Source organism: Apodemus sylvaticus, chromosome 9 (assembly GCF_947179515.1).
Source record: "Apodemus sylvaticus chromosome 9, mApoSyl1.1, whole genome shotgun sequence".
In the NCBI taxonomy this organism is placed as follows: Eukaryota; Metazoa; Chordata; class Mammalia; order Rodentia; family Muridae; genus Apodemus; species Apodemus sylvaticus.
Genome location: NC_067480.1, coordinates 20,104,037 through 20,126,992, shown reverse-complemented (window position 1 = coordinate 20,126,992; position 22,956 = coordinate 20,104,037). Strand labels below are relative to the sequence as shown.

Below are 22,956 nucleotides of genomic sequence, written 5' to 3'. Positions count from 1 at the left end.
GAGCAGTCAGCATTCTTACCCACTGAGCCATCTCTCCAGTCCCGTGTCCGAGGTTCTTTCATAGAGAGGGTTTGACACACACACACACACACACACACACACACACACACACACACACGCTGTTTGGGAATGTGCTCTTATTTACTCGAGCTCCGTGCAGGCTTCTCTTCCTGTCTACTGGGTTTGGGACTGTGCGGGTGTGCTGCGTGGGGTGGGAATCTGAACACGCACGCAGGAGAATGCCAGCACCGAGTGCAGGCCACTCTCCACGTTCTTATACACATTAGAGTTCTATAGGTGAGACTGCTTTTTTTTTTTTTAAATCAGAATGATGTTGAGTTTATGGATCAAGTAGTAGGAGCCGCCATGCCTGTGCTATGGAGCCATTGTGAGTAGCCCTCTGTTCTGTGAGGAGGCTTGTCTGTACCCTGCTTCTCTGGTAGCCGCCTCATAGACTTCTAACTCACCGGTTCTCACCTTGGGTCGCGACCACCACAGGGGTCGTATGTCAGATACTTACATTATAGCTCATAACAGTAGCAAAATTACAGTTAGGAAGTATCAACAAAACAGTTTCATAGTTGGGGGTCACCACGCGGAACTGTCGATTAAAGGGTCTCATGAAGCAGTAAGAAGGTTGAGCACTACTGTAAGTAATGCTTCTGCGCCTGTGGTGGGGGAGGGGGCTAGAACTCCTCCTGCTTCACAAGAAGGCTTCTTGAACAGTGGAGAGCCACCTGGCCACCCGTTTCTTGATGTTCACCCTGTTTCTATGAGCCGTGTGACCCGGCTTCTTTTTGTCATACCTGTGAGTTTTTCCAGCGCCCTGACTTACTCTCCTCTAAGTCTGCCTACCCAACACATGGCATCTTCTCCTCTGCCCAACATGGAGTGACAGTGGTGAGCTCAGGAAGGGACTAGAAGGGCTAGGGAGTGAGGGAGGGAGTGAATGAGTAGCTGTAAGCTGGGCCAGGATCTCCATTAGCCAGAAAAGGTTGGAGAGGTTTGGTCACTGCCTTCCCCTGTGACCAAAAGCCAGGACCCCAGGATAGTGATGCGTTAGGAACAAGTTTGTAGCTGGGCGGTTGTGGTGCACACCTATAATCCCAGCACTCTGGGAGGCAGAGGCAGGCAGATTTCTGAGTTTGAGGCCAGCCTGGTCTATAAAGTGAGTTCCAGGACAGCCAGGGCTATACAGAGAAAGCCTGTCTCGAAAAAACCAAATCCACCCCCCCCCAAAAAATAAAACAAACAAACAAACAAACAAACAAACAAAAGGAACAAATTTTTCCTTCTTAAAAAAAAATATGTCCTGAGCTGGGCGGTGGTGGTGCACGCCTGTAATCCCAGCACTCTGGGAGGGAGAGGCAGGCAGATTTCTGAGTTTGAGGCCAGCCTGGTCTACAGAGTGAGTTTCAGGACGGCCAGGGCTAGACAGAGAAACCTCATCTGGGGGGGGGGGGGGGAGGAAAGGCCTATTCTGTGTCCTGTGTCCTGAGGAAGGACCTACAGGGACCTCTCTCAGAAGGAGATATATTTCACCCACCACACTGAGCTGGCTCCCAGCATATGCCATCAACCCTGCTGGGAATGACTCATAAAGGACACGGCAGGGGACACAAGCAATTGGGATGTGAAGCTGTGGGAGCCTAGGAAGGCCTGGTGTGGGGGAGCAAGCCTCTTCCTCCATGTCTGCACTTAAGGTCTTTCATACCTGGGTGGTGACATGTGGAGATGGGCCTTGGGCGCGACTGTGTATTTTAGTGACGTAAGGACCGACTCAAGCTGGTTCTGAGCGTGTGTGTGTGTGTGTGTGTGTGTGTGTGTGTGTGTGTGTGTGTGTGTGTGATGACCTGCCCTACTTAGCCTGGCGCCTCATCTGGGCCCTGCAGCTCTTCCTCCCCACTGCCTCTGCCCTCACACACCCAGAAGTAGAACAGAGAACTTCTTAGAGTTTTTGTTGTCATTTAATTATAATGGGCTTGAACCAAAGGAAAGGGACTCTTGAGCCCTGGTTATTTTGGGTGCCCGACAGACCGCGAGGCTCTTGCTGCCTTAACTGTCTGAAGTGCTAAGGGAACCCTAAAAACACTTGTTCATTTCAGAGCCCAAGACACGAAGGAGAGCCAGAAATGGACTCCACGACAGGGTGGACTCTAACACCTAAACCACTGCCCGCCGTGGCCAGAGTTGGTATGAGTCAAGGTTGTGTCCGTCCTCCTTTCCTTCCCTGCTGCCCACATGGATCTTGTCCTTTTGGTTCCTAGGAGGGGTAGGGAGAGTCAAGTGCCCCACTGGAGGTGTAGGTGGGTCTAGCTCTGCCAGTTCCCTGTTATTGCCTCAGTTTCCCTGCTGTAGAAAGAACTGAGGTACCTGGGCATGCAGAAGGACAGCAGGGATTCTCACGGAGCTGTTGCCTGGTGAGTGTGCATGTTTCCCAGACCCCTGAAGCTAGGAGCTTTTCTAGTCTTCATCCAAACTTTTCCAGGTCTTGAGATCAGTTCAATCCCCCAGCCTATGACTTTCCCACCTGAGTATCTCCCAAGTGTGTTTTCAGGTGCCGGACCCACTGTGTACCTGGATCCCCTTGTGATGGGGTTGTCTCACGGGGCTACTCAAAGGCAGGCTGAACTCAGGCCCAGAACCCACAGGCCATAGGCTATAGTGTCTCAACAGCGGGATTCAGAAGACATAGGCTTAGGCCCCAAGCTCTGCACCTTGTAACAGTGGGAAACAGGGAAGCCTGCTGCTCCCAGCTTGTGGTAACCATGAAGAGAGTTCTCACTCAATAGTGCAAGTGCTGGGCTGCCCCTCCAGATAGCTCAGACCTGGGAGCCTTTGCTGAACCATAGCCTCCATGTTCCTCTTGATGGAGGAACGGACTGGTGCTCCCTGTGGAGGACCTACAGCATGCTCATGGCTGAAGAATCTGGTCAAAGAGGCCAAGAGCAATGTCCGTCCTCATGTCTCGGAGGCCGAGGACCCTGCAGGCCGTCAGCAGAGCCCCTACGTCCTATGGCTGAGGCACCCAACCCGTCAGTGAAGACAATGGTAGCATATTCTGTGTGCACACAAGGGGCAGGGAGCTCTGGCGTCTTCTCTCGTCCCTGGAAGTCCAGCTCCTCGTAGGCCACACTGGGGGCAGGTGCTGCTGAAGGCTCCTCCTTCTTCAAGGGGGGTGGGGGAGAAGAAAGAGCCATTGGTATAGTCAGTTGTGGAGTGGTGTATGCATCCCATAATCTCAACCCCTCCCTATGCTGGGTTTCTAGCCTGTTATTGGATTGGCGTTCGTCTTAGAGCAAATCCACCTCAGCCATTGAAGCTGGGACCTGACCTAACAGCTGTCATCCCCTTTCCCCATCGCCTTGGTGTGGTATTTAGGGTGCAGTCCTTTGTTTCTGGCTCAGTTTCTATATTTAAACATTTCCTGATCTTCTTTTCGGTTTAGGATTCCAAAATTGGACTTTCACACCTTGTCTCTGCACAGAAGAAAATAAGTCATGACCACGTTGGACACGACAGGGGTATTCACAGTGGGGTCCGCTGCTGGGAGGAGCAACATGATATGGCTCTGGAGGCCTGGTGGGAAGTGTGTGCTGGGTTCTCCAGGCCTCAGTCCTGTAGGCCTCATGGTCTCTCTACCTGTACCAAGACCTGGGGGGGGGGCACTGTAATAGATCACGCAAGAAAGGAGACTCACTCACCAGACCATCTTCCTTGTTACCAGCTCTTCTGACCTCTGTTGAGATACACAGTTTGAGTTAGAGGGCAGCTACTGAGCCATCTTCCCTAATGGAGGGATGTCCTCTGTCTGTCTGTCTGTCTGTCTGTCCCTCCTTTTCCTGTGTGCATGTGTGTGTATGTGTGTTGAGTGTGCTTGGGAGAAGCGTGTCAGACACTGATGAGGTGTAGACCATGGGCAAGCCCATGCTTTCCATTCCCATTGGTTAATTGGTTAATTGGTTAATAATTCCCATTTATTAACTGGAAGTTCCCGATAGGACTGTGAGTTGTGGTGTACGAACCTGTCCCCCCCACCCCAGGCACAGACATATATATCAGTGTCTCCTTTCCTGGTGCACCACAACACAGGGTAGGCATGCAGCAGATATTATGTGGCTAATGAGCAGACCTCCTGGAGGTGGCAGTGTAGGAACGGCCCACTTGTGGACAGAGGCCCGGAGGTGGACTTTGACCTTCCTTCCAGCTAGAGAAATGCAACTCTCGCCAGCGGTTTAGTAAAACCAGCAGCCTAAGGTTAGATGTGGGTGGGACGACCACAGGCTTCTGTAGTGGTCCGAGTGTGTGTGGTGTTTGGACACCCTTCTGGTGAGCACAGGCCTTCCTGATGATCAAAGTAGGTATGAAGTACGATGACTAAAAGGTTTGCTGGGACAGAGGCAGGGTATGATGAACCTTACCCAACATACCCGTTGAGCAGAAGGCAGCGAGGGCCCAGGCCAGCAGCAGCAATATGGGGATACCCACGAGGACACTCATGATACCAATGACCAAGCCTTGGAACTGGCCTTCTGGCTTGGGTGAGGGGCTGGGATATCTCGTTGAGGTCTCCAGGATTCTCTCTGCAGGACCACAAAGAATAGAGTTCTAGGACACCAATAGTCTATTCTCTTAAGGGGCACACACCCTGCCCTCTCCAAGTGCAGTGACTGGCCCCTCACCCTACTTGTGTGTCTCCCACCATCCCTTAAAGGTAAATGAACATCTGAGGAATTTCACAGGGAGAGGGGACAAGGCTCTGGGCAGAGCCATGGAAGAGAGCCTAACAGGTCCCTGGGCAGGAGGAGGTCTCCTACCAGATCTATTAGCTGTACCTGTTACCACGAGCTCCGCTCCAGGGCTCTCCTTGATTTGTGCGTTAGGGGGCAGGGAGATGGCCCCACAGAGGTAGATGCCACTGTCATTGCGCTGTGTGTCAAGGATGTTCATGTGGAAGTCATGCCCGTTGGGCAGCTGTACGATCTGGAAGCGGGTGTCCTGGACGGGCTGGCTGAAGCCGTTGTGGAAGGCAGCCTGCTTTACAGTCTGATTGCTGGGACTCAGGCGGTACCAGTTCAGCACGAGATTCTCGGACCAGTTGGAGAAACTGCAGGTGAAGGTGGCATTTGCTCCCTCTGACACTCTGAGCCAGGCTGGGGAGAAGGTGAGGGGCCTCCAGGGCCCACTGGGGACCTCTGAGATGGAGAAGAAGAAAGAGCTGTGAGGGAGGAACCCGTACACCCTTTCTGACATTTTTTTTTTTCTGAAATCCCTGGGAAGGGGGATATTCTCTCAGACCCTTTCCAGGGTAGGATCTCGTAAGCAGTTCCCCTACCTAGGAGCTTGTGGTGTCTTGCAGGTTGTGGCTATGTGTCCCCCAACAAGCAGGACATTTTCTTCAGTGTAACTGAACCTAGGGGCTGGAGGCTACTAGTCTGTCCTTTGAGAATTGGGGATATTTTCCCCCTCGAAGATGTTTCTATCTTCCCACTCCTGTTCAACATGTCCCAGGCCTGACCTGGATGGTCCAGCCCTAGATTTCTAGTTGGCTGGCCTAGTTCTCTCTGAAGGGTCAGTGGGATAGTGGGATGAGGGTGTGGGGGCCTTTCATGGAAACCCCAGACTTGGAGAGTAAGCTTGGGGTCCAGGCAGTGTTCTGTCCCAGGGAGACCACCAAGCAGGTCAGAGATCCCCTGAGTAGCAGACATATAGGACAGTCATGCCTTCTAGCCAGATCAGAGGTTACAGCAAGAAGCCTCCAAAGATCAACTGTGTCATTGTCCCTCAAGTGGACAGAAGGTCTAGGACTCAACCAAACAAAGATGTGCTGGGTAGTGCAACTACCAGGGTTTTGCCAGGGATGCCTGACACAGCATGCAGTCTCTCTCTCTCTCTCTCTCTCTCTCTCTCTTTCTCTCTCTCTCTCTCTCTCAGCAAATGTCTGTCCCACTGATAAGCTTAAGCTTCTTCCCACATACATGCCCACTGACACATAGCTCCCACCCCAACTCAAAAGCACCCACTGCCGGGACCCATATGATGCCAGCAGTTGAGCCTGCAGTTGGGTATGTAGGTACAGTCAGAAGCCTTAAGGTCAAGGAAATATAGATTTGCTGAGCACACACACTCTGGGCCTTACCCAGAGGAGACTGACATGCACACAGGAAACAGGCGCTGAGACATCTATGAAGCTGCTCTGGCCTCAACTCTGTCTGGGCTGCCAGCTCTCTTTAGCCGATGTAGTCATTTGGCGACTGGTAGAGAGCGAGCCAGTGTAAATAGAGATATGTCCCCAGATGCATCCTTTCTGGCCCTCTGCCCTCTCCTCCCACTGATTGAGTAGTCATATAGTGAAAGAATTCTAAGATTGCATGGCCCAGGGCATTGCACCCCGAACACTGCATCCACCTCTGATGTGGGGTATGTAACAATACTTACCGGACATGGTTCCCTCCCAGGGGTACAAAGAGAGAGGCTGTACTGCCACAGCTAAGGTTATGGGCTCAGAAAGCAGGGGTGAGAGGTAAAAAAAAAGAGAGAGAGAGAGAGGGGCCAGTCAGGGAGAGGCTGGATGGGAGGAGAACCAAGGACCAGAGCACTGGGCAAACAAGGTATCAAATCATCCAGCTCAGAGATACTTGGCAGAGCTGTCTGCAGTGAGCAAGTCGACTTCAGCAGAAGCAGACCCGGAGACATCCATCCCCACCATGTAGCCTGGCCCAGAAATGGTCTCCATCCCCACATGGATGGCGAAAAGCAGGACTGCCATTTCCCCTCCTTGATGTTCTCAGCTGTACCATGGATGATGGCTGGACAGACAATCTACTGCCACTTGGACTGGAGAGTGGGCATGGCCCATGAGCTAGGATCAGGGTCCCTAGATCCCATGCACAGGTGGTGAAGTCCCGGTCATATGGTTCTGGGCGGGGCGGGCAGTGGCCCGTGTAGGTCTGTATGGGCCTGAAGAAGCCATGGTGTCAGGAATCCTTGAGGGCCCAGGCCCAGGCCCAGGCCTAGGCTAGGGGTTGCCAGTATGATATCTTTCCATTTAAAGTCCTGTCTTCTCAGAGGGAACACAACCACCAATAAGGCCTTCTGAATATCCTTCCTGTGGCTTACAATTGTGTGTCCAAACCACACACAGCTAGCCTGTCACAACACAGTAGTGTCAATGGATCTCTTCTTTAAACATCCACTCAGGAAACCGACAAGCCTTTTTCAAGAAAGCCTCCAGCAACTACGGTAAGGTTAGGCTCAGATTTGACAAAGCAGACACATCTTGCCTTTATCAGTGCGGTCAGGTCTATGGTCTCCCTCCCTGGAAACCTGGGGTCCCTTTACAAATACTCTAGGAACTCTTCAGTCTGCATAGCACTACTCTGACCCACCTAAATCCATTGCTGCAGCCACACTGAAACCCAACCTCCAAACAGAGACTTTCCAGGGTTGTGAGGGCCAAAAGAACCCCAGAAAGCTAAAATGGCATAGTGTCCCTTCTTTGTTTTGGGCAGGATTATCACATCTGCCCAAGGTCACTTGTGGAGTGTGAGCATGCCAGGCACTTCTGCCTAGTTACCACATCCCGGCCCCTGTGATGGGACCCCTTCCACTAGGCTTTGGGACCATGGTGTGTCCTCAGAGAACCACCTGCCACCCTCCCTCTCAAAGCTGACCCCTAGGCTGCCCCAGACGAGCTCTTGGGTAGTCATTGCTAACGGATGACAGAGCCTTGTCCCATCTGTTTGCTTCCAGATCTCTCGTGCTCCTGCATCTGAACGTGTGACAGTTTGAGTCACTTGTCCCATCACTGGCTCTTTGCTCTGATGGTAGCACCTGTGACTTCCCAGATCTCTGTCCTTTTATGGTTCTCGACTCAAGTCCATCCCAGGGCTCTGGCTGGCTCTGTTTAGGTCCTGGTGGCTCTTTCTCCCTCCTCAGAGTAGACCCTGCTCTCTCTGTGCCTCACAGCCTCTTTCTTCCTCTTAGCCATCTCCCCTCAAAATTCTTTTCTAGGACTGAGGTGTGCCTTCCCTCAGTGGGCTTGTGGTGCGCCTGAAGAAAACAAGGGAGGACTTCCTCACAGAGGATGCTTTGCTACAGGGATGGACAGGAGGGACCAGGCTTTGGCAAGAGAGCATCTATCTCTGGAGGCTACCAGGTAGTAATACAACAGGGCATTCTGTTCATCCATAAGGAGTAAAGTTCCCCCCTTTCATGCTGTGGATGCCTGTGGAACATACAGGCAGATGGAAATGAAATGTCACTGTGGTTAAAACACACAATGGTGGCTTCTCTTTAAGAGACAGGAATTGGCTAAGTAGCCAAGGCTGGCGCCTTGAACTCTCCTTCTACTTCCTAAGTGCGGGGGATGGGGGTAAGGGGGATTGCAGGCAGGTACCATCCTGCTGTGACAAAGGCATACTTCTGATTAATCCACAAGTGGTGGGTGGAGAGCAGGTGGGACAGTTCTGAAGTCTGGGCCAGGTGGGTGAGGACTTCCCTGTGTCCCTTCTGTGAGTTCCACTATTTTGATGCTGTTTGCATAATTAGAAACCTCCCAGGAGAGAGAATGGAAAGTTGGGGAGATACCCCAGCAGGTAAGAACATTCGCTGCACCAGCATGGGGACCTAAGTTTGGGTCCTCAGCACCCAGATAACAGTCGGGCGGAACAGGATGTGCATGCAATCACAGCATTGTAGCAGCAGAGACAGGGATCCTTATAGGTTTATGGCCAGTTAGCTTGGATGGAAAAACACAGGTTTCAGGTTTAGTGGAAAATACTGTCTCAAGGAAACACAGGGCCTCATAGAGTTATTAAGTCACTTAAGACTGTACACATACTCATACTCAGATTGATTTCTTTTTTCTTTCTTTTTTTTTTTTTTGTGTGTTTTAGAACAGGGTTTCTCTGGGTAGCCCTAGCTGTCCTGAAACTCACCCTAGACCAGGCTTGTCTCAAATTCAGAGATCTGTCTGCCTCTGTCTTCCAAGTGCTTGGATTAAGGCCTGGCACCACCAAACCCTGCTTTAAACCTGCCTTTAAGAGAACAATGTAAATCAACTATACTCCCGTTAGATTTCCCATGTCATCAGCTTTTACAACGTAAGCAACATACGGCAGCAATCTTAAGTTAGGTTCTGGTCCAGGCCTCTGACCCAGATGCCTCATGTGTATCATTGGCTGAAAGCAGCAGAGACAAAGGTTGAAAGCAGTATTCTATAATCTATCACAGCGGCTGAGAGCGCCCATTTATGAGTATTGGTTGATAGAGGTGCTTGTCTGCGTCAGTGGAGATCAGTTGGAGCCAGTGACTTTATCCTTTGTAAAACTCTGTTAAAGATTTCTGTAAAGTATACCCTCCCCTCCCCATATGATGCTTTTCAATAAAGACAGAGCCTCTCTGTTAGGGACACACACACACATACACACATGCACACACACAATTCATACAACAGACACCATTCACAGATACAGTTCTCTCTCTCTCTTTCACACACACACACACACACATACACAGACACACACACACACACAGACACACACACACACAGAGTTCATACAACAGACAGACACCACTCACAGACACAGACAGCCATGACACACACAGAATAGGACACACAGACACAGGGACGGAGTCACAAGACAACCTTCAGGCAGGCAGAGATTCAGACTCATACAACGACAGACAGAGGATGGAAGACACGTGGAACATGAAGTAGAGAATTCTAATCTGGACTCTCTTGTTTATGACTCCAAAGGAAAATGTTTCTCTTTCTTTCCTGAATGTGACACCAATTCATTATTGATCACTCAGAGGTAATCAATAATCATATAATCTGCATAAAAGTGGAGTAATAAGGCAGGATATCATCTTCTGGCCCATAGACATCAAAACTGACACCCATGTAAGTTTCATGGGTCTTTGGTGTTGGCTCAGTTGCTAAAGAGTTTGTCAAGCAAACAAGAGGGCTGGAAATTAATTTCTAGTGCCTATCTAAGGTTGTTGTGGTAGCACCTGTGCTCCCCGTATTGGGAAGGCAGAGACAGGAGGAGCCCTGGGGCTTGTTGGAGAGCTAAATCAGTGCGTTTCAGGCTCAGTAGATCCCTAAAAATTAAGATGGAGGGCTGGAGAGATGGCCCAGAGGATAACAGTACTGACTGCTCTTCCGAAGGCCCTGAGTTCAAATCTCAGCAACCACATGGTGGCTCACAACCATCCGTAATGATATCTGACACCCTCTTCTGGTGTGTCTGAAGACAGCTACAGTGTACTTACATATAATAATAAATCTTTAAAAGAAAATTAAGGTGGGGAGAAATTGAGGAAGATGCCTGATGTTGATCTCTGGCCTGCATGTACACGCACATACTCACACACACATACACACACACTCCTTTCATTTGTGACAATCAACATAGGAGCCTGCCTATTACTTAGCAGTGTGTATGCCACTGAGGAGATCTGGCCCCTCTTCATATTTTACATCATGTCATCTCTCATCTTGTGGGTCTCTAAATGGACCAGGAGCTGGGAACCTAGGACTGACTGGGACCCCTTTTGGGGATGCACCCAGAAGCAGCCTAATTGAAGTCACCCCTTTTCTACCAACCTAATGAGGTGTGGGAATCAATTGTGATAATAAAGATCCCCCTATCCCCTGCCCATCCCATCCCAGGACTCCTACCCGTGGAGGTGCAGTGTAGGGGTGCTGATGATGATAACTTAGCTTTCTGGTCTTCAGCCTCATTTCTGTCCAACTTACTTGGGAGCTTTCTCCTGGGGATCATGCCATCAGGATATCCGTCCCTAGAACACTAACTCCAAAGCAATGTACCAGTGATCCTGGGAAAGCAGGGCTGCAGAGGCCACTGGGAAGCCACTCACGGCTTTTGGGTCAAGTGCTGTCTAGGGGAGGCTGGGTTGTGTGACTGAGCACACTTGCTCTGTCCTCCGATAGGTTTCCTGGAACCATTCTGGGGACTCTGCAGTCTTCCAACTGGCAAGGAAGCCTCACAAAGGCCACCTCTTGACCACAGACTCCCAACTCCTAGACCCCTGTGAGGATCAAACCTTGTTTGATCACAAATTACCCAGTCTGTGGTGTTCTGTTACAACAACAGAAAAGGCACTAAGCAAGCCTCTCTCCTCCTCCAGGGAGCCTTCCTGGGCATCTTAGCTTTTTATGAGTTCTGCATAGAAGATAAAATCAGAAAGGACCCGGGGCTTCTTGATTTCCCTGAGCTTGCTCTTGAATTTGTGTACGGAGGTGAGTTGATGGGTGGGTGGCGTGTTCTGGTTAGCACTGGCAGGTTGAGAGGGAGAGTCCTGTTAGTCAGAGCCTGAGGCTGGAGGGCCACAAGGCAGGCTCACTGCAGACCACAGGCTCCTGTGTGCCGGGGCCAAATCATAACCACATGGACCCACACGATACCTTATTTAGTCAAGACTCATCTGGGTAAAAGCATGGTCAGGTGGGCTACAGGGGTTCCCTAATTTGTTACAAGTGGATCGTATTCCCCATGTCCACCTGGAGAAATATCCCCAGTGTGAGGATCCCAGAAGGGCACCTACAAGGATTAGCAGGACTAGAGTTTCAAGTAGATGCGGGATTCTGTGGACACTCCCCATCTCCTGCCTAGGCTGTTAAGGGCACAAGCTTACGAAGCCAAAGGAGAAGCAGGGGACCTACAGACATTCGGCCAGAGCCATCCCTCACAGGGGTCCCGGCTAGGGAGAAGCCAGCCAGTCAGAAGCAGGGTGTCAGTGCTCTGCCTGCATCTGGGCAGGGATGTGTGTCCAGAAACCTTGGGAGGGCTCTCTAACCTTTGCTGCTGGTGCTTAGTGACCCAGAACATCATCACAGTGACGCAAGAAAGTGGGAGATGGGGGATACGTTGTCCCTAACCTCAGGCTGTAATCTTTACCCCAGGACCTCACGTTAGAACTTTGCTAGGAGTCGGAGCAAACTATAGGATTAAGAAAGATAAGGTCGCTGGGCGGTGGTGGCGCATGCCTTTAATCCCAGCACTCTGGGAGGCAGAGGCAGGCAGATTTCTGAGTTTGAGGCCAGCCTGGTCTACAGAGTGAGTTCCAGGACAGCCAGGGCTACACAGAGAAACCCTGTCTCAGGAAAAAAAAAATTTAAAAAAAATAAAAAAGAAAAAGAAAGAAAGATAAAGTCACCTAGGAGTTGGGTAGGCCTTAGCTAGTAGGACTGGTATCTGTATAGAAAGGGAGCCACAGATACTGTCTGATACCTGTGGAGGATGTTTCTAGATATCAAGAAACCTAAAGGTTGCTGGAAAACTCAGAGACAGAAGTGGGACCTGGTGTGTACTTGCCTACTGAAGGCCCTCTTCTCTAGAGTTCCAACCTAAGAACCTGAGGCCTGCTGGGAGAGGCGGCACACACCTTTAGTTCCAGCAGAGGCAGGCGGATATCTGTGAGTTTGAGGCCAGCCTGGTTTACAAAGCAGGTTCCAGGACAGCCAAGGGCCACACAGAGAAACTCTGGATTGGGGGGGGGGGGATCAAAAAAAAGAACCTCAAGTCTGAGCCAACGCTTCCGAAAGCCCCTCTCCAACAACTGTGATGTTTAGTGACAACCGTCCAGCCATGCCAACAGAGGCCGTATCAATAGACCAGGTGAAATTGTATGTGCCTGGGATATCAGCACTTGTGAAACTGGTACTGGATGAGACATTGTCTCAAAAAAAAAAAAAAAAAAAAAGAAAGAAAGAAAGAAAGGAAAAAAGGAAAAAAGAAAAAAGAAAAAGAAAAGTCAGTTCCTAATGTATATCTATCTATCTATCTATCTATCTATCTATCTATCTATCTATCTATCACTGTTTTCTAAATAGCTATCCTTATACAGGTAAGTCTAGCTCTCCCCTCTCATCAAAGAAGATTCTTTTTGCAGCATTTGCAGCATAAGGAAATGGTTGCAGAGATACACAGATGTTTAAAATGCAGAGCTAATAGGTGACCGTGGGTTGCATAACTCCAACTGGTAATGTGGGATGAACCCTCTAAGCCTGAGGCTCACAGAAGGGAGTGTGATAAGGTTGTAAGAGCCACAGGCTCAGGATACCTGTTGATAGTGTTCTCTAGACAGGGAAAGTGTACCCATGAACTCTGAACCATGGTTGACTGAACACAAGACAAACATAATTATAATACCACTTGTCACACAGTTGTGAACAGAGGGAACGCTGCATGGTCCTGTCCTTGTCTGAAGAGCTGTAGGAAGCTAATGACAGAGGGAGAGTCAGGGGCCTCTGAGACATCGAATTCCCACATAGGTTGTCCAATCCCAAGTGGTCAACCCTGAACGTGTGCACACATGAGCAAAGCTGGATGGACAGGCGTGTAATACACACATATGTATATGATGTATATTTTTCAAAAGTATAAATTTTTAAAAAAGCAAATCTGACTTTAAGAAATGCATTTGAGGATATGTTCAGCAGTTTTCACAGATGGTCTGAGTAAATCTCATCGCTAAGGCAATACATGTTTCCCCCAAATCGTAGGTGAGAGGCTAGGAAAATGCCCCAGCAGTTATGAGCTCTGGCTGCTCTTCCAGAGGACCCAGATTCAATTTCCAGCACCCGCATGGCGGCTCACAACCATGTATTTATTACTCTAGTTTCAGGGAAGCCAATGACTTCTTCTGGCTTCTACAGACATCAGGCACACACACACACACACACATACACACACACACACACAATGCACATACACACAGATCATACCCCATATGGTAAGATCAAACAAACAAACAAACAAACACTTCCCCCAACAAACAACAAAAGAACAAAAGGAAAAATATAGGTGAGAAAATGGTAAAGAGACTGACTAGTATATTTGAAATGAATCCCCTAAGCTCAGGAAAAATCACATTAGCAAGTGCGATCAGGTTGTAAGAGCCATAGGTCCAGGACAGTGTTCCTTAGACACAACAGGGAAAATATACTCACAAAATCACTGAACACAACCAAGCCAAAGGTCACCATGCTCACCAATGGTTTTACAGACTAACTTATTTATTTTTCCGAAAGTGTCTGCTACAGGGCAGCTCAGGCTGGTTCTGAACTTTGACGGCCATGCTCCGCCATGACTGTCTTCGGTCTGAGTACAAGACGGTCTATTTCCGAGCCTGAATTTCCCTCACCTTAGACACTAGACAGCTGCTGTTGAGGTTGGGAGACTTAAAAGACAGAGAAAGATGAGAGGGACTGTCTCATGACTGAGGGAATGACTGAGAGAAAGAAGGGTAGCCAATCAGGAAGGAAGAAATGTGCTAGGCTAACAGTCCCCGGCAGCCAAATGACACTGGCCTGGGATGTGTTCCATGCTGACTCCTCAGGTAGGGAGGGAGGCATGGCAGCTTTGAGACATTTGTCAGACACCATCTAGAGTGGGCCAGCACAAATACATTTGTATTTCCATACTCTCTCATGAAAGTTTCATTCGGGGACATGCCCAGTATACCAGGTCACCAGAGTGAGTCATAGTCCCCTTTCTGTCTCAGTTGCGTCTCCAATGACACATAATACTTCCGACTTTGTTCCCTGGGTTTCCTGACGAGGTTTCCCCAAGGGACATCTTTCACCCATAGGGCCTCAGACCATCTACCATGTTCAGGTCTGTTTCTTTCATCCAGTCTTGACAGCAAACCATGGGCTGTCTTAAGAAGCTACGCAGAGGGAAAATGTCCCTGGCTTCCCAACCAGCCTTGGCCTACAACCCGGGAGAGGGCCTGCCGTGGTGAGCACCCAGCTCACCAGTCTCATCCTGCTTTCATGGTAGTGAAGGGGTTGGGGCTTCACATGAACAAAGGGGCACCATTGCAGGGCAAAGATGTATTTAGGCAGCACACGGGTATAAGCTTGTCTGGGTCACACTCCGATGCTTTGCAGGTGTAGCCCTGACCTAGGAGCTTTGTTTCCCCTGGTCCTCGGTCCTGGCTTCCCAGTGAAGGTTGAGTCAGTGCAGAGGGTGGACGGGGGTCATGGGGTACAGGGCAGTGAGGAGTTTTCACTGTGAGGAATTTGAGCAGGATTCCTGTACCTCTAGATTTCACCCCCACCCCATCCCACCCCGTGGGATGCTATGGATCCCACCTTTGATCTCTCCCCTTTCCGCCGTGGATGCTATGACGCCAGGGATCTGAACTCGGGAGTCCCCTAGAAATGCTAGCAAGGGCAGCATGCCCATGAGGGTAGACAGCTTGATTGTATTCTTGGATCTTCAGTCATCTATACAGCGTGTAGGGCAGGCATCCCGTGTAGGGATGTCCCCAACCATAGCAAAACACAGGGAAAGGCCAGGATATGAGGGCTTGGCAGAATCCTGAAGAAGAGCCACCGTGGCCGGCGTCAGAACTCTGTTCGGATCTACTATCGCTCCACAGAGAGGGACATAGAACATTAGCTGAGGCTAGACAAATGTTCTGTCTGTCTAAAACCAAGGAGAGGGTGGATTCTGAGCCCCAAGGCACATCCCACCTGTAAAACCCACCTAGGGCTAAGAACAAAGCCAATCTGTGTAACCAGGGACACAGGTGTTCCTCTCCTCCAATAATAGGAACCGAGGGTGAAAGTTTCTTCAAGCCTTGACCCAGCCACCAACCCCGATCCCACATCTCTAGGAGCCACATACCTAGAAGCCACCCTGAATGCCAGCTCAACTGCAGCACAGCCCAAGTGAATGAGCAGGGTACCTGTCGGACCCACATGCCCAGAGCCCCCGGCTGTGCCGCCTTCGGTCGGTCGCAGTCTCCTCTTCCTCCTCGGCTGCTCAGGCAGAGTTGTCTGTAGCGGAAAGGAAACTGTCCTGGGTCATGTTGGAGGGAGGAGACCTGTTCTTGGCTCCCGCCCCCTCTTCCTCCACCTCCACAGGGGTGGGAGACTAGGCAACTAGAGGTGGGGGAGGGGCATGCAAGGGGGAGGGGAGTGGGAGGAAAAGATGCCTGGGAGGGGCAGGTAAGGGATTTGTGAGAGACTAGGGAACAGAGAAAGGGGAGAGATCAGCTGTCCTCGCCTCTTGTCCCACTATGGGGTCCTCTTCATTTCCACTCCTGGTACCCGGATCGATCCTTAGCTCCCGGGGCTGAGAGCGAGACTGAAACTAGGGCCAGGCCCTTGTCCCTTTCGAGGGCGGGTGTCTTCCATGGCTTTGGTACCTATGGTCGCAGTGAGGGCGAGCTGGACCTTCCCCTACCTCGTCTGCCATGCGTGGCCTTGACTCCCCTGAACAATGCCTTAGTCCTTTACTTCTGAGAAGCAAGAGTCCAGCTATCCGACATGCTCCTGTTTGATGGATCAGAGGAAGAAGCCTCGAAGGGCTTCTTCTAGCCCTTCTCCTAGGACCCGGAGAAGATGCCTCTCCTCCCCAGACACCCCCGTAGGTTCAGAAATTCCCTGGGCCCCGTCTTGCTTTCTCTCATGGCTTTTCTTCCTTTCAAGACACTGGATCGGCTGCCTGGATCTCTGTCTTCTCTTTTACAGTTGTCTTAGGTTTGCTAGGTTTGCTGCCCTGATCTTCCTCTTCTTCCGAGAGACCTGACACCAGACTTGGGTGGACACAGTAGTTTTTAGGTCTTTCCCAGTCAACCTTCCTAAGTCCTTAGGAAGTGGAGACCCACCTGCCTCTCTGGGGATGGGTGGGGTGGGCCGGCTTGTGTGCATAGCACCCGGCTGTCTAGTCATTTCTGGGGCATTCTGATTAACAGTTCTGCTCTCTGTGTTTTGCCACAGTGAATGGGAAAAAAAGGAAAAACGAAACTGCTAATATTAGCAATGAGATGTGTGGGTCTTACCACCCTGAAAGAAGCAGCCCGGCTGGAAACCATCTGGCAGCTGCCTCAGCCACCCCGCGTTCAGAGGCACCAGTTTGGTGGGGAAGGAAACGTTACTTTGAACAGCGCAGAAGTGGAAAAAGAGTGTGAGGCACAGACTGGCTGCCTCCAGTCTCATCATGGGGCTTGTGGGCAGATGCTAGGGGGATCCCCTCCCTCCCCAGGCCTGGCTGTTACAGAGCCTCCTCAGCACCGACACCGTTATGCCTCTCTGGCATGCTCAGGGTAGCAAGCCCCCTATCAAGGCTAGGTGATTAGGCCTATTGTGATTCTGGACAGATCCGACCCTGCCTTGCTCTGATGTTCTATCTAGAATCTTCCTATGGGAATCAGACTCTCCAGAGCAGTTCATGAGGACAGAGAGGAGCAGGAGTCTGAGCAGCAGGATGTCACCACATTTTATGTCACCTTGGCATTTTACACAACACCCCAGGATTGCAGGTATAGGGACGGGATGTCTTTTCATGGAGAGGGAGAGAATTTTTTGCCTGTCTTTCTCCTTCCCTCTTCTGCTGTGCCTTCTTCCTCTTCCCCTTCTCTATCCCTCACTGTCCGTTCTTTCCTCCTTCCTCCCCAGCCGTGTGGTGAGGAACAAGGCTGGGACTGGGGAAGCCCTGATTTGTGTCCAGAGCCACACACATGCAATCTTCTACACACATGATAGAACCCTTCATGATCTCAAACACATATACTATCCTGCAACAAACACACACAATCCTCAGGGCTCATACTATCTTCAGTACGCATGAGACCCCTAACACACTCTATTCTCCAACAGAGCAATCTCCTACGTGATGCCATCTCTTAACACACATGCAATCCCCAACACACATGGTAGAACCCACACAGCCTCACATATACTATCCCACAGTACACATGCGATCTTCAGAACTCATGCATTCCTCTAACACACATGCTCTCTTACAATATACATGCTATGTTCCAATAGACACTCAATTCCCAACACACACGCTGGCCCACTGTGCCGGCTGCCTGTACAGTATGGCACAACAGAAGCCTGTTTCCTGGTTTCTGCATCATCCCCTGAAGCGTTCTTTTGTTACAGGCCAGCCTGTTAGTCCCTTTGAGTACTGAGCCAGGGTTGATGTGGATTCTCTGTGGCAAGATCCTAGTTGGTGAGGATCACGGACAGAAGTTCTCAGAAGTTCTCATGGGGCCTCCCTTCTTTCTGGACAGGGCAGAGAGGCATGAGTTTCCAGGGTGCTGACCTCAAGATTGTGACACAGGAGCAACAAGGATGGAAAGTTGGGGAGAGGGGATCCCCGCACCCTGGAGGTAATGTCAAGTTTCCATCTAGGTGGGGACAGGGACAGAATGTTCAGGAAACCAAAGGATCATTTCGAAACAACTCCAAGGGAAACAGAAGATAGAGAGGTGGCCAGAATCTAGACCCAAAACCCATGGTGGCCTACTGGATAGAGTGAAGCATCATGGGTACACAGGACCCTGCAGCCCAGGTAACGAGCTGATTCACAGGTGGTTCTGAGGTTGAAACAGGAAATGGTTAATAGTGTTTGCAAATAAAAACTCTCTGTTCTGCCCTGGTTTGAAACATTTCCCAGAAGCTAAAGGAGGAACCACTAATTTATCTGCCCAATTTAAGATCCAAATGATCTCAATCTCTCTTCCTCCCTCCATCCTTCCCCCTCCATTCTCTCCACACACACTTTATCATGTACTTGTTCTTTAAAACATGTGATTGCTACCTCTTATTTTCTCTGAACTTTCTCTAGTTGTAGTTAGTGGTTTAAATGTGCATCTGAATTTAAATTCTAAGTGTGCGGTTTCTGTGTGTTTGCTGCATGTGTGTGTGTTGTGTACATGTGCTCCTTGTGTGTTTGTATTATGTGTGGGAACACCTTCCAGTCTTGTCACGCTGGCCCAGAGGTCTTCATCTGGGCCTTTGCTGGTTATCCAGATGGCTGCAGGGTGCTGGAGCCTCACTAAACCCCTGAAGCTGGGTTGGGCGGGCTGGACACCCATCTGGCCCTGTGAGCATAGCGCCTTTTGGGAAAGCTAGCAGAACCAATAGCCTCTGAGATGCAGAGGACTAAAAAGATGACTCGCCTGGCTGGGTGGAGGTGCTAGTTTTATGTTAACATGACACAAGTTAGAGTTATCTGAAAGGAGGGAGCCTCAATTGAGAAAATGACACCGGATCTGGCTGCAGGATGTTTTCTTAATTAGTGGTTGATGGGGAAGAGCCCAGCCCAACCCGTTGTGGGTGGTGCTATCCCTGGGCTGGTGGTCCTGGGTTCTATAAGAAAACCGACTGAGCAAGCCACGAGGAGCAATCTAGTCAGCAGCACCCTCCATCAGCTCCTGCCTCCAGGTTTCTGCCATCTTTGAATTCCTGTCCTGCGGGAGTTCCTGTCCTGACTTCCTTTGATGATAAACAGTGATATGGAAGTTTATGCCAAATAAAACTTTTTTCCTCCCCTACTTGGATTTTGGCCGTGGTGTTTCATCACAGCAGCAGAAAGCCTAACTAAGACAGTGGCTCCCTCTTGGATGTCACCCCGAGTTGTCAGTTAGGCTGCCACAGGATGGTAGCCTTCTTCAGAGGTGGGTTTAGAAGCTGAGCCACAGGGTGAGAGTGAGCAGGGACAAGAGCAAGGGCTGAGGGAAGACTTGGGCATCTGGCCAGATGTGCAGAAGTCGACCCGGCTTTCCTAACAGCTTCTTCCCTTCTCAGTGCATTGCGAGCTATTTATGAGCAGGCCACCTCTCAGATCCTAGGACAGGATTCCCACCATGCCTTGCTCCAAAAGCTTGTCCTCAGAGGCCAACATCCTTGAAGTTTGCTGATGGTGGCTTCCCACACCCAACTCAAGATGGGTGTCTATCAGCACAGCTGGATACAGGCTTTTGGTGGGCACAGGTTTCGTCTGTCTGTCTGTCTGTCTGTCTGTACAGATGAGGAGAATACATAGGGTTGATTGACTCGTCAGTGAAATGATTTGTGTGAGAAAGTTACATGTCATCACACCTATTAGGCCAATTAAGAGTTTAAGGAGGGGCTGGAGAGATGGCTCAGTGGGTAAGAGTACTGACTGCTCTTCTGAAGGTCCTGAGTTCAAATCCCAGCAACCACATGGTGCCTCACAACCATCCATAACAAGATCTGACTCCCTCTTCTGGAGTGCCTGAAGACAGTTACAGTGTACTTATGTACTGGTGCTCAGGGGTACTGTGTTCTTAAAGGCAAACCCCACAGGGGCATCGGTGGTAGATGAGGGTCAGAACGACCTTGCAGCATTTGTGTTGGCAGAATGTGGCAGTTATTTCCGTCACAACAGAACAACTTATTTTGATTTATACCTCTATCAGTTATTTTAGTTTATTTTTGATTTAAATAAACAGTTATTTTGTTTAACACGTCTGGACCATGGTCAGGGTCATAGAAAACGCCAAGTGTGTTGCCAGGGCAGCTGAAGGGCGTTGGGAGCCAGTCAGCCTAAGACTCTCTCAGAAGGCCCTGACGAAGGAACACAGGGGAGTTCTGTGTCCTTGTCTGGGAGCAGGCTTAGAAAGGTCCAGGCTGAGGGTGGAACCTGTGCCTCTGAGGAGTCAAGAGTTCTGTTCCTGGAAACCTTCTCTAAAGGGCTGTGGTTATCAGCCCTGTGAAAGATGTTTCTGTTGTGTTCTGTGGTGTTCTGTGGTGTCCTGTGGTGATCTGTGGTGTCCAGATCTTTGTCTGATCTGAGGAACTTGGTCCATTCTCTCCCTGCAAACAGTATACGAGATGCTATATATATATATATTTATATTTTCTTTATTTACATTTCAGATGTTATCCCCTTTCCAGTCTCGCCTCAAGAAACCCCCTATCGCATTCTCTCCCCCCACCTCTATGAGGGTGCTCCCCCACCCATCTACCCACTCCCACCTTCCCGCCCTGGCATTCCCCTACACTGGGGCATCAAACCCCCTCAGGCCCAAGGGACTCTCCTCTCACTGATGTCCAACAAGGCCATCCACTGTGGCCAGAGCCATAGGTCCCTCCATGTGTACTCTTTGGTTGGTGGTCCAGTCCCCGGAGCTCGGGGGAGGGAGGGTCTGGCCTGTTGACACTGTTGCTCCCCCCATGGGGCTGCAAACCCCCTCAGTTCCTTCTCCAACTCCTGCATTGGGGACCACAGTGCTCAGTCCAGTGGTTGGCTGCAAGCATCCACCTCTGTGCTTGTCAGGCTCTGGTATAGCCTCTCAGGAGACAAGCATATCAGGTCCTGTCAGCAAGCACTTCCTGATATCCACAATAGTGTCTGGGTGTGGTGACTGTATATGGGATGGATCCACAGGCGGGGCAGTCTCTGGATGGCCTTTCCTTCATTCTCTGCTCCACACTTTGTCTCCATATTTCCTCCTGTGAGTATTTTGGTTCCCCTTCTGAGAAGCACTAAGGCATCTACACTTAAGTCTTCCTTCTTATTGAACTTCCTTGGTCTGTGAATTGTATCTTGGGTATTCTGAGCTTTTGGGCTAATATCCACTCATCAGTGAGTACATACCATGTGTGTTCTTTTGTGTCTGGTTACCTCACCCAGGATAATACTTTCTAGTTCCATTCATTTGCCTGTGAATTTCATGAAGTCATTGTTTTTAATAGCTGAGTAGTATTTCATTGTGTAAATGTATCACATTTTCTGTATCCATTCCTCTGTTGAGGGACGGCTGGGTTCTTTCCAGCTTCTGGTTAATATAAATATGACTACTATGAAGATAGTGGAGCATGTGTCCTTATTACATGTTGGAGCATCTTCTGGGTGTATGCCCAGGAGTGGTATAGCTGGGTCCTTAGGCAGAACTATGTCCAATTTTCTGAGGAACTGCGAGACTGATTTCCAGAGTGGTTGTACCAGTTTGCAATCCCACCAGCAGTGGAGTCATGTTCCTCTATATCCACATCCTTGCCAGCATCTGCTGTCACCTGAGTTTTTGATCTAAACCATTCTGACTAGTTTGAGGTAAAATCTCAGTGTTGTTTCAATTTGCATTTTCCTGATGACTAAGGATGTTGAACATTTCTGTAGGTGTTTCTTGGCCATTTGCTATTCCTCAGTTAGGAATTCTCTGTTTAGCTCTGTTGCCAAATTTTTAAAATAAGGTTATTTGATTCTCTGGAGTCTAACTTCTTGAGTTCTTTGTATATAGTTGATATTAGCCCTCTATCAGATGTAGGACTGGTAAAGATCTTTTTCCAACCTTTTGGAAAAGTGTCCTTTGTTTTACAGAAGCTTTTCAATTTTATGAGGTCCCATTTATCTGTTGTTGATTTGAGAGCATAAGCCATTGGTGTTCTTCTGTTCAGGAAAATTTCCCCTGTGACCATATGTTCGAGGCTTTCCCCCAGGTTCTCTTCTATTAGTTTCAGTGTATCTGTTATTTTTTATTGAATATATTCTTAATTTACATTTCATATGCTAAAACCTTTCCAGGTTTCCCCCCCTCCCCTAAAACCCCCAACCCCTCCTCCCATTCCCTGCCTCTAAGTATATACCCCTCCACCAGACCCACTCCCACCTCCTCCCCTCAATTTCCCTTTGTTGGGGCATCTATTGAGCCTTCATAGGACCAAGGACCTCTTCTCTGATGCCCGACAAGGCATTCCTCTGCCACACTTTTGGCTGGAACCATGTATATATACCCCTTGGTTGATGGTTTAGTCCTTGGGAGTCCTGGGGCGTCTGGGTGGTCAAAATCGTTGTTCTTCCCATGGGGCTGTAAACCCCTTCAGCCTCTCCGGACCAGCCTCCAGCTCCTCCATTGGGGACCTCATGCTCAGACCAGTGGTTGGCTGCTAGCATCTGCCTCTGTATTTGTAAGACTCTGGCAGGGGCCCTCTGGAGACAATCATAACAGGTTCCTTTCGGTATGCACTTCTTGTTGTCCACAATAGTGTCGGGGTTTGGTGACTGGTTATAGGATGAATCCCCAGGTAGGGCAGTCTCTGGATGGTCTTTCCTTCAGTCTCTGCTCCACACTTTGTCTCCATAATTGCTCCTGTGAGTATCTTGTTCTCTTTCTCAGAGGAGCCAAAGCACCCCCACTTCAGGCCTCCTTCTTCTTGAG

General features: G+C 49.8%; 1 protein-coding gene across 2 annotated transcripts; it reads right to left on the bottom strand.

Annotated features, from left to right (window-relative positions):
- Positions 1-1,929: 1,929 nt before the first annotated feature.
- Pdcd1 (programmed cell death 1) lies at positions 1,930-15,813 on the bottom strand. 2 transcript variants are annotated; one of them, XM_052193491.1, is made up of 5 exons: positions 15,666-15,813; positions 4,836-5,195; positions 4,422-4,583; positions 3,705-3,739; positions 1,930-3,167 (listed from the first exon to the last, which is right to left on the bottom strand). In XM_052193491.1, the coding sequence occupies exons 1-5, from the start codon at positions 15,739-15,741 to the stop codon at positions 2,934-2,936; spliced, it is 867 nt and encodes a 288-aa protein (XP_052049451.1). In that variant the 5' UTR covers positions 15,742-15,813; the 3' UTR covers positions 1,930-2,933. The 2 variants fall into 2 exon arrangements, with proteins under 2 accessions (XP_052049451.1, XP_052049452.1); XM_052193492.1 differs by having other exon boundaries at positions 4,431-4,583.
- Between the last annotated feature and the right edge of the window lie 7,143 nt (positions 15,814-22,956).